The sequence below is a fragment of the Pimephales promelas genome, chromosome 2 (genome assembly GCF_988280905.1).
Source record: "Pimephales promelas chromosome 2, fPimPro1.hap1.1, whole genome shotgun sequence".
Classification (NCBI taxonomy): Eukaryota; Metazoa; Chordata; class Actinopteri; order Cypriniformes; family Leuciscidae; genus Pimephales; species Pimephales promelas.
In genome coordinates, this window is record NC_142770.1 from 5,120,331 (window position 1) to 5,136,250 (window position 15,920).

Below are 15,920 nucleotides of genomic sequence, written 5' to 3' on the forward strand. Positions count from 1 at the left end.
CCTAGCAACTGCATAGCAAAACCCTAGCAACTACCTAGAACACACTAGCAACCGCAAAACAACACTTGGGGAAACACCCTAACAACCACATACAGCACTAGCAACATTCTGGTAACCACCCAAAACCCTCTAGCAACTGCATAGCAACACCTTAGCAACTACCTGGAACATACTTGCAACCGGAAAGCAACACTTGTTAACCCCCCTAAAAAACATACAGCAACACTCTGGCCACCACCCAGTACACCCTAGCAATCCCAAAGCAAGGGAAGAACACAAGCAACTTCATGGCAACACCCTAGCAACCGCAAAGCAAAACTTGGGGAAACACCCTAATAACTGCATAGCAACACCCTAGCACCTCCCAGAACACACTAACAACTGCGAAACAAAACTTGGGAAAACACCCTAGCAACTACCCAGAACACACTAGCAACCAGCCACAAAGCAACACTTAGGGAAATACCCTAGCAACTAGATACCAACACCCTAGAAACACCCTAGCAACCACATATAAAAATTCTTGCAACCACACAGAACACCCTAGCAATCATATAGCAATACTTTAGGAACCACTCAGAACACACTAGCAACCATATAAATACCCACACAACCATCTAGAACACACTAGCAACTACATAGCAACACTCTAGGAACTCATGCAATTAATCTGTTTTAAAAAAAAAAGCAAATCGATAAACAGTCCTATTTTATTCATGAAGTCTTTAAAGGAAGAATTTCCCACACCTCCACACTTCCAAAAGGAAGAGTCCACACATGCCAACAAAACCTCTGGTCAAACACTATAAGCTTTCAGTGCGATATCCGTCATCATTGTTGAATAGCTGTGCGATGAATAAGCATTTCCCAGAGCGCTGCGTAAACAAGGGACCAGAGCCAGAGCTGGAGAGAAACTGCTGTGAAATGTGTATTCTGGCCTGGTTAATATTGGATGAGCTGCTGTCATCAGTGCCGATCCTCAGATAAAACCATCAAGATCAAGTTAAGATTATACACTCAAGGTCAAATTAAACACTAGCACACACACTTCTAAACGCTTAAGACAGCCAATACAGCTTCAGATAAAGTCAAAACCACGCCTTTATCTCAAAGAGTCTTAAAACGACAACCCACTTATTGATTCCACATCTATAATTAACTGTTTCATTTGACAGTCTTTTTTTTCTAGCCAAATTCAGCAGTTTAGATAACCGATTCCAACAGCAAGAAAAGGCTAGTACACCATCTGCCAAAAGAAATCCATATGAGAGGAACTACATATGAACATTTTCTAAAGAAAACTACAGTTTGCCCTTGCAAAACTATGCTATTTGGTTGCTAGGGTGTTGTGGGTGGTTGCTAGGCAAAAAAGGGCCAGTCCTAGAGTTTAGATATGGCTTTAGTCCCTTCTTTAATTAAAGTCTGTGGGATTTTATTGTCAAATCAGGTGATCCCTAAGGCTATGTAACGGAGGCCAGCTAGTAGTTGCTGTGTCACGCCGGAGACCCGGGTTCGAGGCCCGCTCAGAGCGGGGTGAGTAGGACCCAGGTGTAGGGGTTACATTGGTGCCGTGACCCGGATGAGAGTGAGGTTTAGGGGGGTGAGTGTAACGGAGGCCAGCTAGTAGTTGCTGTGCGAGTAAACCTCACTCTCCGATCTCAATAGGCGCTCTAGCGACAGACGCTAGAGGCTGCAGTCTTTAGCCTCCTTGTTAGAGTGCCCGACTCTCACGCCGGAGACCCGGGTTCGAGGCCCGCTCGGAGCGGGGCGAGTAGGACTCGGGTGGAGGGGTTACACTATGTTCACACTGTCAGTCCAAATCCGATCCAAGTCCAGTCCATTGGACGTAATGACGTGCACTGTTGCGTTCATGCGTTCTCCGAATGCTAAAGAGGAGCTTCGTCTAGCCTCTGAAAGAAATGACTTGGAAGGACCCGTCAGAAATCTGCAAGGCTGGTTGTTGAGCTGTACCCATCACTACACTATTGACAACAGATAATGGATGTTTTTTACTAACGTAATCTGCTGCACTTAATGACTTGAGTAGTTTCCTACTTGACTGCACGACTGGGCATGGTGAAACTAAAGCTTGTGCTCTGGAGGTGAAAAAAGATCCTTGTCTAATGGAGCTGGAGGAAGCGGGACTCGAATTCTGCCCCGAGACGGAAAGATGAGCTGCCCGTCTGCTTGACACAGCCCCACCTCATATCGACCCGGCCAAGCGCTCCTCTAAATATCTGTCAATCGATGGAGACTCACAAACAGTGAACTCACACTCTTAGTGTCGCAAGAATGATTAGCAAACAAGGTTGTGATTAGCAAAGAACACTAGCATTGACTGGCTAATATGAGCTGATATGCTAGTTGAACAATTACATGTGAATGATATAATCCAGATACCATGCTTTGTTTGTGTGCATATGGCAGATTACCCTTCTGCACCCTTTAAGTAGGGTGATAATACATCCCACCGGAGGCATCGGATAATAAACATTCATTATCAGAGCGCGGCCGGCGGCGTTTAAAACCCCATGTGCACTTACCAGGCAGGAGACTAAATATACTTAAGAGCTCTAAACCGCTTCTTCAATAAGCACTACCAGATATATTCTTGGCCTTTACGGCGTAGCACCACATAATTCACTCAGTTCAATAAGAGCTCGACTCGCGGGGGATCTCGAATGTTATGAGCGCCGGCTAGAAACCTTGAGATCAGCAATAATGACAAACAAAATGCCTATTTCACAGACGGACAGCCCTCTTTTCATCAACATAAAGGGATTAGCTGCAAACTCAGACCCTCTCTTGAGGGAAAAACGATACAGCGATATGATTTGAAATGCTTTGATGACAAACACCTCCAAATATGATGATTTTAGTTTCAGTTTTGATAACTTTTTTTCATGTATAAAAAATAATTTTTATAACAATAGTCTTTATAACAAAATAATAAAAAGTAAAAACAAATATATATATATATATATATATATATTAGGGCTGTCAGTTAAACGTGTGATTAACAGCGTTAACACAAACCCATTTTAACGCCATTCATTTTTTAACGCGCGATTAACAGTCTTTTTGGCCTAGCAAACTTCGCCGTTTTTTTCACACATTTTTGCAACAGGACGCGCGTCACTGCACTATGAAACCCATTCATTTCAATGGCTTGTGTCGTGCGAGGACATTTTGTTGCTTCGTCGACCAAAGCACAAGCGGATCTAGCTAGACTGGAAACAACAGGCACGCCGCACACACTTGTTGGAATTGCGCGAGCAGGCCAAATAGGAGGTTAAAGTCACGTTTTGAGTGGATGACGAGCGCGAGATGCCGAAATGAATGCCAATAAGATTCTGAATTGAAAGTTTACTTTTAAAAAGTTGCCAAATGGTCCCATTGACAAGACCAAAGTGACAAAAAGAAATCAAGAGATATTTAGAATAGATAAAAATGTGTGATTAATCACGAGTAAACTGTGACATCAATGCGATTAATCACGATTAAATATTTTAATCATTTGACTGCACTAATATTTAGATCGTGTTGTTATCGTGTAATTAAATTGTGATTAATGGCATCTAAAGTACTTAGAGTTTGTGTTTATTTAATATATATATATATATATATATATATCTACATATAGTACATAATGTACATTTATTTTATAAACAGACTTTTATGTTACATGCAATTAATCGTGATGAATCCATTTTTAAACACTTATACAATGCAAATCATCTTGGATTGGACTTTGAAAGTTATTAAAATAATTAGCCAAATTGTAAATAAATATTTATTTTGTAATAATAAATATGTTTTCTACCACAATTTCAGTATGTATACACTATGTATTGCAAAAGTTAAAAACAAAACAAAACAAAAAAACAGCAAAAACTATTCAAAAGCATGGGCATTTCATTCAAGTTTTCAGCTAAAAATGGTTAATTGTGAAGAAACTAACTGATTTGCAAAAACCTGATTTCATCCTTCAAAAAAAAAACTCTATCCATGAGCCTGAAGAACAATGCAAAATAACCTTGTTGTCATATCCGACAAATCCATGCAAACCTGTCTCACCAGAGACCAAATTTCACACTGCCGAAACTTCAAAAAAAAAAATCCCTAGAGTGGCCTTGAAACAGACCGATGTGTTACACAAAAGTGTATAATTATCAATCATGAGCAGTCAAAGGGTAATAATGGGGGTTTTAGATGCTGTTTTTATTTGCAACGCTGAACACACAGAAGAAATGGCTTCTGATTCTTGTTAGATACAGTGAGAACCCCTATTCATCTTCTCTGACGCCTCAAGTGCGCAGAGTCCATTTATCTTCTCACAAATAAAGTCAGCCGCCCTAACAATAACACGCCGAGAATGGATCGAGGGCCTGAGGGGGCCCAAAACCCGACTCCTACTTAATACTGTCCTACCTCTCTCCAGTGTTCTGGACCGCACTCCTTCCCAGCGAAGTTGCACTCCAGGAGCATATCGTCCATGCGGTGGCGGGTCCGGTTGAAGAACTCCGCGAGGCTGAATCGAGACCCCTGCCTGTCGGGCTCCGGGGCCAGAGGGATTCCCGGCGCCATGTTGTCCTCGTATCCCAGCAGTGGCCCCATGAAGAGCAGGTCACTGTAGCTCATCTGCGAGCGCCGGAACGTGTTGATGTTGCAGAGCGTGATGGCGGGGAATATCATGTTCTTGGCGTTGCGCTCATCCAGCTGGGTGATGTAGTCGTACTGCAGGTAATAGATGACGCGGTCCACCACCTGCTTGAGGAACATGGAGACCGCCAGCAGGAAGACCACCGTCCACATGACCCGGCGGACGCTTAGCTTCTCCTCCACGAAGACGTGGTTGCCGCCGTGGAGGGAGCAGCCGCCAAAAAAAGTGGTGAGGCTGAGGTCGGGTGCCTCTTCGTCCTCCGGCCCATCGTACGCTTCCGAATCGTCGCCTTCCTCTTGGTACTTGGCATGCTCGCCATCTCTCGACCACCCCACTCGCTTGTAGTGGTCGTCGAAGCCGTCTTCGTGGGAGCGGCCGTCCGGCTCGTTGTCTGTGCTGAAGGAGATGGTGCATGTGATTCGGACCATGGTGTTAAACCAAAAACTGGTCAATGGTGAAATGAAGTTTGGTTACACTTAAAAAGTCCCTTTGGAGGACATTCTAGATAAATCAAAACTTGAAAAGCCAATCCAGATGTCTTCTCTTGACATCCCCTGTCTCTCCATCCGCATCGGGACATCTGAAGAGGAATGGCGATGTTGGGATGTTGTGCACTTCCAAACTCCCTCCCTCGGACAGGGAATACTCCCAGTGCGACCTGCATCTGATGTCAGCACCAGATCGCATTTCACTGCGCATTTATGCCCTCGCGTTCATAATCCGGGGTCGTTTGTATCGCACTCATGAATCCAGATGCACAGAGTTATGGGATTTTTTCCTATGTGATAAAAAGCACAGCAGCCGTCATGCTTTGATATACTGAATGTGTCACCGCCCCAGCTTTATCAGCTCATAAATAAACACTTTAGAGTTGAGGAAAGCCAAGATCAACATGCATGCATCATGGTGTGTGTGTGTGTGTGTGTGGCGGCGGCGAACAGATACTGTACGACACCATGCATGAAAGCCTAAAGCACACTAACTCAAACCTGCGCATTCTCGTGATGCACGTGTGCTTATTTATTAGCTAGCATGCAATCGCTTTAATAAACTTCCTGTTGACAGCAGCTCACGCCCTAAAAAGGAAATCAGCACTTACTAATCAATTCCATCACCAGTTCACGAAACACGAGCGGAAGTCATTTCAAATGCTTGCATACATTTTGTGTTCATTTCAATGGGACAATTTGCATAAGAATGGATTTATTCGTTCAAATTAAGAAATTTACATAGAAATTCCACAAATAAGGGCCCTCGTGATTAGCTGGATGTTTTCTATCCTGGATTGGTCGAGATTGACTCTGGCAGAATCAGAGAGGGAAGCATTCATTCGATTTATTTTCAAAGCACACTAGTTGGACGTAAAGCGGAGGCGTTGTTTTTTAAGCACTGTAAAAAATAGTGTCTCGTTGCACAGCTGCGCTATTGATCGATCTCTACAGACGACTCTTGAGTTTTTCTTTCTTTTTCTTTGACTGAAGGAAATGACAGAAATCAACAGACTTTAACTGAAATCCTTAAGGGTGAAATTAACTTTGTGGTTTAGATGCAATGGAGCAAGAACGACTCTTGTCGGGAAAAGCAAACTTAAGGGAGAACTCCGGCGCAAAATGAACCTTTGGTCTAATTACACATTATTACCTAGTCAACCGTTATCTGACATTTGTTTTCATGATTGCCGAATGTAAATAGTTTTATCTCTAAAACAGTTTAGCTTTTAATGCTAGTATAACGCTACTATATAGGGCATAGAGTAATGACAAATAAAAATCGCTTGTTATTACCACTAACAAGGCTCAAAATAGCCCCACACTAACACGAAAGCATAATAAGGGTCTCTACATTCAAACCGAAGCATTGAGAACTTTGTCAGTGTCCATACAGTTTAATAAGAAGATATTTTATACACACAGTCAACTTCGCGAATACAGGAAAAAGCCATCTTTGAAAAATAGTCTCTACTAGTCGATCTACGCTCAGCGTGCAGAATCTCATACGGTCCGTTATTTCCGGAAGAAACACAAACACGAACCGTTTTCTTCTCTTCAATATGTACACGTAGACTACTGTTCGCGCTCACCTTATCACCTTATTCACATCTCACCAGCGCACTTGGATCGGCGTTCTTAGATCGACTGGTAGAGACTATTTTTCAAAGATGGCTTCTTCCTGTATTCGCGAAGTTGACTGTGTGTGTAAAATATCTTCTTATTAAACTCTATGGACAATGACAAAGTTCTCAATGCTTCGGTTTGAATATAGGGACCCTTATTATGCTACCGTGTTAGTGTGGGGCTATTTTGAGCCTTGTTAGTGGTAATAACAAGCAATTTTTATTTGTCATTACTATATAGTAGCGTTATACTAGCATTATAGGCTAAACTGTTTTTAGAGATAAAACTATTTACATTCGGCAATCATGAAAACAAATGTCAGATAACGGTTGACTAGGTAACAATGTGTAATTAGACCAAAGGTTCATTTTGCGCCGGAGTTCTCCTTTAAATAAATGTTAATGTAGCATAAGACTATTTTCCAAATAGTGTTGTTTCTAATAAAAAAGTTATATTTTCCAACAAGCAGCATTTTAGCATGATATACAGTATAAGATGGGTTTGGGTGTTGCTGTGGGGGTATTTGAGGGAATAATCGTTATCTGCCGATAAAAGCTATTATTTTCACTGTTTTCACTGAATTAAGGGCTGTCGAAATAATGCATTAACAGTTAAATAACAGCTACATAAAAGCAGGCTCTATTCGATCCAATGAATCACCCGAGTTCAAGCCAGGGTAGACAAGTCCTCATTTTTTATTTGTAGGACGCCTCTCGTCCAAGAATCACAATGAGCTTTATGCTCTGTTACCTCTGATAAAAAAACAAGGTCTCATCTTTCAAATTCAGTCCATTTTATCACAAAATTCAGATCGACAGATTGCTGTCTTTTCTTCCACTTTATTACAATAGCTTGAAAAACATGCCAGACAGAAATCCGTATCATGTCTTTCAATTGTGGAAATATATTGATAAAACAGCTTGTGAACAACATGTCACGTAACGTATCCAATGTTCTCCTTATGTGCAACTGAGTTGCATACAAAAATTTTTGTTTTCACTTGAGTGAATTATTATATATCTGATATATTTGAAAATAAAAAGCAGTAAATTAAACGATCAGTAGATATCATTATTATCGGCTATCGTATTGGCAGAGGTATGTTGTATCAGTGCATCTCTAGTTATTATCTTTCAATCTCCTAGTATGTCCCTTGCTTTCACATGTAGCTTTAGCCAATAAACAGGAAGTTAAAACACAAATGCAATGGCTAATAATTTGTTTTTTAAACATATAAATATGTTGCCACTCTAATTGAGATACAGAACAACTATTTTGAATACAAAATAAGTGAAAACTTAACCACAAAAACCTTCAACAATTCTTCTACAAACTCATAATTTACAGTATCTACAACTACAGTAAACGGCCCAAAAAGTGTTACTGTAAAACTGTAGCTTTACTGTAGTTTAGCTACCTTAAATTATAAACAGCTTTTAGCATGAGAAACTAGAGATTCAAAGTAGCTCCAGCAATGGATAGTTGGAGGTTAAATGACTTTCTCAAAATTGGCCATTGTTTTAGACCGATGTCCAATAAAACACAGGCAATGCAGTCAGTCACCTTCCAAAAGCTGTCCAGTGCATCATCCGCCAACAGATGGCAGCAGAGCTCAGCGTGTGAAGTATCCAGACCCCCTGCCAAACACGTTCCCCCATGTCGACCCACAACACTTGAAAATGCAATCAGTCTGATTGCCTGAAGCTGCCTCTGAAAATGAATTCTCAACATGCTCGTATATAATTCCCAAGTCTTCTCCAGAGCTCCTCAACAGGTTTCTCCACGCTCCATTCAATCTGCCCCTCACTCTTGAGGGAATGTCCGGAATCAAGGAGTGATTTAAAGGAACAGCGCACTGAAAACAAAAATGTGATTTCTTGCTATTTCACCAAGTTGTATTTCCTGAGTTCAGCACCATTGTTGTTATTTCTCATACTCGTGGTCATCCTATCATTTAGATCTACCGTAAACGCAAGTACTCTCTACTTCAGACACTAGGGGGCAGTAGATATGTTGCCGTATGGCGACTCTGTGCCTTCAGGGCGGGTATGTCATCTGAAGCGCATGGAGATGGTCCCTCATTTCCACTCAAGACCCTCTCAACCGTCAGCGATGATAGACCTGTCGTTACCATGGATACTGGCAGCCAGGGAAAACGCATGAAGACCCATTACCATGGACATGTGGACGCACACACACACACACACAAACATGTATGTGATTTGATTCAGCGACTGCTGTGAGAAAATGACGTCCACTCAGTGGCTAACATCTGAATTGGCCTACTGGGCACTAATCGCATTATTTAACACCAGGAAACCTGCAAATGTTTATGGAAACTGAATTAATGAGACCGGTTGGTCTCGTGTGGAACGGATCCAGAATAAAACATGAAACCAGCTGGCAAAACCACAAGTGCTGGAATTAACGAGCACTAAACTACGAGAACCGCAAATAGAAAGATGAGCCGGTTGGTTGTGGCAGTAAAGCAGTCTGATACTTGGAGTACTGCAGCATATTGATAAATATGATTCTGGAATTTACATTATAATTATGCTAATTATAAGCAGTGCCAGTTATATTTAAAAAGAGGGTCTTAAATCATTGTGAAAGAACAATGATTGTAAAGATTTATGAAAATATTTAAAGGAAAATGTAAAATTTAATAAAAACTGAATTAAAACATTCAAATAAAAATGTTACATTTAATAAATAAAAAATGTAAAGATTTATGAAAATATTAAAATGTAAATTTAAAATTAAATAAATATTTTTTTTATATTAAATAATGTAAATAAAATATTTAATTTGACATGTTTATGTAAGTATCAATAAAATATTCAAATGAAAATGTAAAATTTAATAAAAACCGAATTAAAACATTCAAATAAAAATGTTACATTTAATAAATAAAAATGTGTCAAGATTTATGAAAATATTAAAATGTAAAAGTAAAATTAAATAAATATAGTTTTTATATTAAATAATGTAAATCAAATATTTAATTTTACATGTTTATGCAAGTATCGATAAAATATTCAAAGGAAAATGTAAAATTTATTAAAAATTGAATCAAAATATTCAAATAAAAATCTTACATTTAATAAATAAAAAAATTTAAGATTTATGAAAATATAAAAATTTAAATGTAAAATTAAATACATATATATTTTTATATTAAATAATGTAAATAAAATATTTAATTCGACATGTTTACAGTATGTAAGTATCGATAAAGTATTCAAATGAAAATGTAAAGTTAAATAAAAACTGCATTAAAACATTCGAATGAAAATGTTACATTTAATAAATAAAAAATGTAAAGATTCATGAAAATATTAAAATGTAAATGTAAAATTAAATAAATATTTTTTATATTAAATAATGTAAATCAAATATTTAATTCGACATGTTTATGTAAGTATCGATAAAATATTCAAAGGAAAATGTAAAATTAAATAAAAACTGCATTAAAACATTTAAATAAAAATGTTATATTTTATTAATAAAAAATGTAAAGATTTATGAAAATATTAAAATGAAAATGTACACCTAAATAAAGAATTTAAAAAATAGAAAATGTATTTAATGTATTTAAATGTATTTAATTTAAATTTTCATGTAAGTAAATTTTTTTTATATATATATACAGTAGCCTATATATATTAAAATGAAAAATGTATTATATATATATTTATATAGCAATTTGGCATGCTATTATGTTTACTCACTTTGCTGGTGACGTTCCCGTAAGACAGATCTTCGCAGATTTAGTGCAAATTCTCAATTCGCTTTTCTTTTTTTGGCTAGTAGTAGTTCTGAATGGCCAGTAACTTAAAAACTTGAAACTTGAAACCCTGTATATACTATGTATATATATATATTCATATCCTTCCTCCTAAGCACATTGAATAATCATCAATAAATAAAGATGATATCAGTCCACTGCATTTACAAAAACAACACATACAGGAATTATCACACACCGCAAAAACAATACCAACACAAACAAGCGGGGACCAGGGACGAGAGGAACGATATGATTACTAAGACAGGTGGTGTGGGGCCGCGAGGGTCCCGCGCCAGTTTAAATAAGTTGTTTTGGTGGCGCGGCACGTTCTTGTGCACTGAGGTTACGCGCACAGGACCTCACCTTCCTCGACCGTCTCTACTGTGCTGGGAAACACTGAAACTGAAATGAGAAACAGCATGACTGCACATACACAAGCGCTTCACCTTCATAATATTCATGAAAACATTATGCTGCTTTTGTCATTACAAACGCAAGACTATTGGAATCAGAGCAATAATTAGTTATATTCTCGTATACACTTGACGCAGTATATTGGTAACATGTATAATTCATTTGTTGTTTGTCTGCGAATGTTAAAATTCAAATGAGATATTTAAATATTAATTGGAATCTTCCTCCTCGTCTTCCTAAAGGCAGAGATCCGGAGGATCCGCAGCGCTGACGGCATCTTCAACAGTTGAATTATAGCCTGCGTTTACAGATCTATTTATCAAACTCAAGCGGCTGTTGAAGCGCTCACAAACATTTGGAATAAACAGTGCGCTCGTCTAGATCAATAACACAAGCATTTGTGTGCGCTGTCTTTAAGAGCACACGGAGCAATTTCATCTGACAAATACCACAGAATCATGATGGATCAACACAGATGCCATTCCACTACCCAGAATCCCAGTGTAAAACATCCGCACGTCTTCCGTGCTAAGGTTCAGGATCGCCCGCTTTGTATTTAAAAATACATGTGTATCAGAAATAATGTAAAACTCACCAACATAATATCACAGTGGTTGCCAGGGTGTTGCTATGAAGTTGTTTTTGTGTTGCTAGGGTGTTTTTTTAACTAATATGTGGCTAGGTGGTGACTATGGTATTCTGTTGGTAGGCAGTTGCTAGGGTGTTCTGTGTCGTTGCTAGGGCATTATGGCTGTTAAAGTGTCCTTTGTCATTTTCAGTTGCTATGCAGCTGCATTCTGACTGGTTTGCTGTATATTTCTGGTTACCGGGCGGGGTATGTAATTTTGATATGTAATTTCTGAAGTGTTTATTGAGGTTGTTAGCACATTGCTATGTTGTTACCTGGGCATTTCTACAGCATGCAAATGTATTCTGGTTGGTTAGTGTTGTTGCATGTTCTGGGAGGTTGCTAGATTGTTGCTATGGTGTTTTGAGTGTTGCCAAGGTGTTGTTATGCAGTTGCTAATTTGCTCTGTGTGGTTGTTTTCATGTTGCCTGGGAACGGGCTGTTTAGTGTTGCTATGTGTTCTGGGACGTTGCTAGATTGTTGCTATGATGTTTTGAGTGTTGCCAAGGTGTTGCTATGCAGTTGCTAATTTGCTCTGTGTGGTTGTTTGCATGTTGCCTGGGAACGGGCTGTTTAGTGTTGCTATGTGTTCTGGGAGGTTGCTAGATTGTTGCTATGATGTTTTGAGTGTTGCCAAGGTGTTGCTATGCAGTTGCTAATTTGCTCTGTGTGGTTGTTTGCATGTTGCCTGGGAACGGGCTGTTTAGTGTTGCTATGTGTTCTGGGAGGTTGCTAGATTGTTGCTATGATGTTTTGAGTGTTGCCAAGGCGTTGCTATGCAGTTGCTAATTTGCTCTGTGTGGTTGTTTGCATGTTGCCTGGGAACGGGCTGTTTAGTGTTGCTATGTGTTCTGGGAGGTTGCTAGATTGTTGCTATGATGTTTTGAGTGTTGCCAAGGTGTTGCTATGCAGTTGCTAATTTGCTCTGGGTGGTTGTTTGCATGTTGCCTGGGAACGGGCTGTTTAGTATTGCTATGTGTTCTGGGAGGTTGCTAGATTGTTGCTATGATGTTTTGAGTGTTGCCAAGGCGTTGCTATGCAGTTGCTAATTTGCTCTGTGTGGTTGTTTGCATGTTGCCTGGGAACGGGCTGTTTAGTGTTGCTATGTGTTCTGGGAGGTTGCTAGATTGTTGCTATGATGTTTTGAGTGTTGCCAAGGCGTTGCTATGCAGTTGCTAATTTGCTCTGTGTGGTTGTTTGCATGTTGCCTGGGAACGGGCTGTTTAGTGTTGCTATGTGTTCTGGGAGGTTGCTAGATTGTTGCTATGATGTTTTGAGTGTTGCCAAGGTGTTGCTATGCAGTTGCTAATTTGCTCTGGGTGGTTGTTTGCATGTTGCCTGGGAACGGGCTGTTTAGTATTGCTATGTGTTCTGGGAGGTTGCTAGATTGTTGCTATGATGTTTTGAGTGTTGCCAAGGCGTTGCTATGCAGTTGCTAATTTGCTCTGGGTGGTTGTTTGCATGTTGCCTGGGAACGGCTGTTTAGTATTGCTATGTGTTCTGGGAGGTTGCTAGATTGTTCCTATGGTGTTTTGAGCGTTGCCAAGGCGTTGCTATGCAGTTCTAATTTGCTCTGGGTGGTTGTTTGCATGTTGCCTGGGAACGGGCTGTTTAGTGTTGCTATGTGTTCTGGGATGTTGCTAGATTGTTGCTATGGTGTTTTGAGTGTTGCCAAGGCGTTGCTATGCAGTTGCTAATTTGCTTTGGGTGGTTGTAAGCATGTTGCTTGGGAGGTACTATGCTGTTCTGGGTTGTTGCTAGGGGGTTGCTATGCAGTTGCTAAAATGTGTTTTGTGGTTTGTAGAAATTGATTAGTGGTTGCTACACTCTAAAAAATGCTGGGTTGTTTTAACCCAATTTTGGGTCAAATATGGACAAACCCGAAATGTTGGGTTAAAAATGTAATGTAAAAATTTAACCCAACGGCTGGGTTAGTCCATATTTGACCCAAAGTTGGGTTAAAACAACCCAGCATTTTTTAGAGTGTAGGGTGGTTTATGTCTGTTTTTCAATTAAAACAAGAACTTGTGACTGCACCATTGAAGAAAACATAAACAATAAATTATTCAAGAAGTAAAGGAGACCATCTTGGAATTATTCCTTAAATTTCAAAGACAAGTCAAAAATATTTGTAAAATGGTCATATCCAACTTGAATTGTTTTCGTTTTATCATACATTTATACATGCATGCAATGATTTTTTCATATCTGTCTCACTGCGTTACATCTTGGTCACAAACCTCCCATTGAAAACCTATGACATCGCACCACTGTGACATCATTCATAGATTTTTTTTTTTTACTTTCGAAATTGTTATACATTATAGTACTTTGAAATAGTTTTTTAAATATTTGAACAGTCATGTGTCGCCACTGTTTTCTGCTCTCATTATTAGGCGTCAGGGCTCACTTAGACCCTCCACCAGAGCCTCAGGTGTGGGGATTGTGTTCTTCCGAGATTTAAAAAATCATTTGGTCAGTCCAGTTTCTCTTTTAATGGTACGAGACTAACTCGGTCAGTTTCCACTGAATTAAAACTGCAGACAGACATGGTCAGCTTTGGAAAAGGTCTGAAACAATGCCTGAGATCACGTCAAAGCTGCACCCATGGTAATGCTGTATGAAATGTCTAGTGATGATGTGTATTTTTCATGTATTTTGTTATGTCCACATCAAATAATTACAAATAAATAAATAAATACATTTCTTACTGTCTTGCGTGAAATTACTCTCTGGATGTGGTCTCACCTCTATGGGATTTTCCCACCTATTTTATGATCTACAAAGTGTAAATTTGTCTTGGCGAGCACAAATAATTACGGTCATGTCGATATGAGACCCTAATTTTGCCATTTCATGATCTCATACATTTTTTGTGTGTGTGTGGATATAATGACGATTTCTGATCAGCGTGTCACTTAGCAATTAGAGATCAACACAAAATGGATCCGTTAAAAGCTTTCCACCTGTCTAATATGGAGAACGTACAATTCCTTCTTGCGTCTAATGACAGACTCGGAGACAAGATAAATAGCCTGATTTGAGGAGCCCCATTAAGAGTCTTTCTTATCAGGAGAGCGAACGCTGATGTTGTGAGCAGGGAGGCTGTTGTGCGGGAGGTAATGGAGCTCATGATGGGGTGGCGTCCTGCTCAGTGGAGGTTTTGTCTGATTGAAAGTAAATGAGGTTTTCATTAAAGTGTTCCATGATACTGTGCATGTTTTGACATACAGATTTTAGCTCGAGTTGGAGGGCAGCTAAAACCTCAAAAATAATGGATGCAAATTCAGTTTGCCAAAGTTTTCTGCTTAATGCTAAAATCTAAATGATGAACATTCGGAAAATGTTCTACTTGAACTCATTGATCTGATGGGACCTGATTGATAAACTCACACTGTTTTATATTAATATGCCACTTTGCTGAAAAATAATTTGATTAATCAATATACACGTTTTACCCAATATCAAAGTCTTACCCAAAAGTTGTACCCTCTATCTGCCTTAGTTACGTGTCTTTATGCGTCTTTATGCTAATTAGGGATAGTTTCCCAGATAGCAAACTGACATTGAATCAACGTGGAAACATGACATCGAAACAACGTTGATCTGACATTGTTTTGCTCATCGAATTAACGTTGAACCAACGTCAGACGGGCCATTCTTTCAAAACTAACGGAAAATCAACTTGAAATCAACGCGTTGTTTCAACGTTATGAAAGCAAACCAATTTTCGATTTTCATTTAGCTTTAAAGAATGCCGCGTCTGACGTTGGTTCAACGTTAATTCGATGAGCAAAATCAACGTTGTTTTAATGTCATGAGAGACGTCGTTTCCACGTTGATTCAATGTCAGTTTGCTGTCTGGGTTGCCTTATTTGTTCAACCACATTAGCCACTGCACACAAACGGCAATCAACTTAACGTCAGCGGACGAGAAATACTAGGCTAATTCAAATATCTTACAGCTAATTTGACTCATTATGCTATTGGTAATAACATGAGAGAAGACATATGAAAGCAGGAACAAGTGTGACCGGATATGGGAATGTGAGTTTTTCCAGAGGCGTACAAGCATTGATCTCGGCAAACGAGCCATTAGCCTTTCAAACGAATTAGCTTTAGGCGAACAGCTAACTCACATGTAGACAGCAGACTGGTGTCTGGTGTTTGATAGCGAAGCACAACCTTGGTTTTCAAGCAAGTTCTGCTCTTTTGTGTGGCGTCTGCGAGAGAACGCTCACAAAGGCTTCATGCTAGCGCAGACGTCAAGTAACTCTTGGTTATAGACTCTCTCACACAGGCACGTACACA

General features: G+C 39.4%; 2 protein-coding genes across 2 annotated transcripts in view; both read right to left on the reverse strand.

Moving 5' to 3' along the window:
* Nucleotides 1–15,920, reverse strand: part of asic1b (acid sensing ion channel subunit 1b) — a 197,474-nt gene that overhangs the window by 67,458 nt on the left and 114,096 nt on the right. The window lies entirely within an intron of this gene.
* LOC148995758 (acid-sensing ion channel 1B-like) lies at nt 2,121–5,494 on the reverse strand. The gene is made up of 2 exons (XM_089132670.1): nt 4,432–5,494; nt 2,121–2,237 (listed from the first exon to the last, which is right to left on the reverse strand). Exons 1-2 carry the CDS (start codon nt 5,089–5,091, stop codon nt 2,121–2,123), a joined length of 777 nt encoding a protein of 258 aa, XP_088988796.1. The 5' UTR covers nt 5,092–5,494.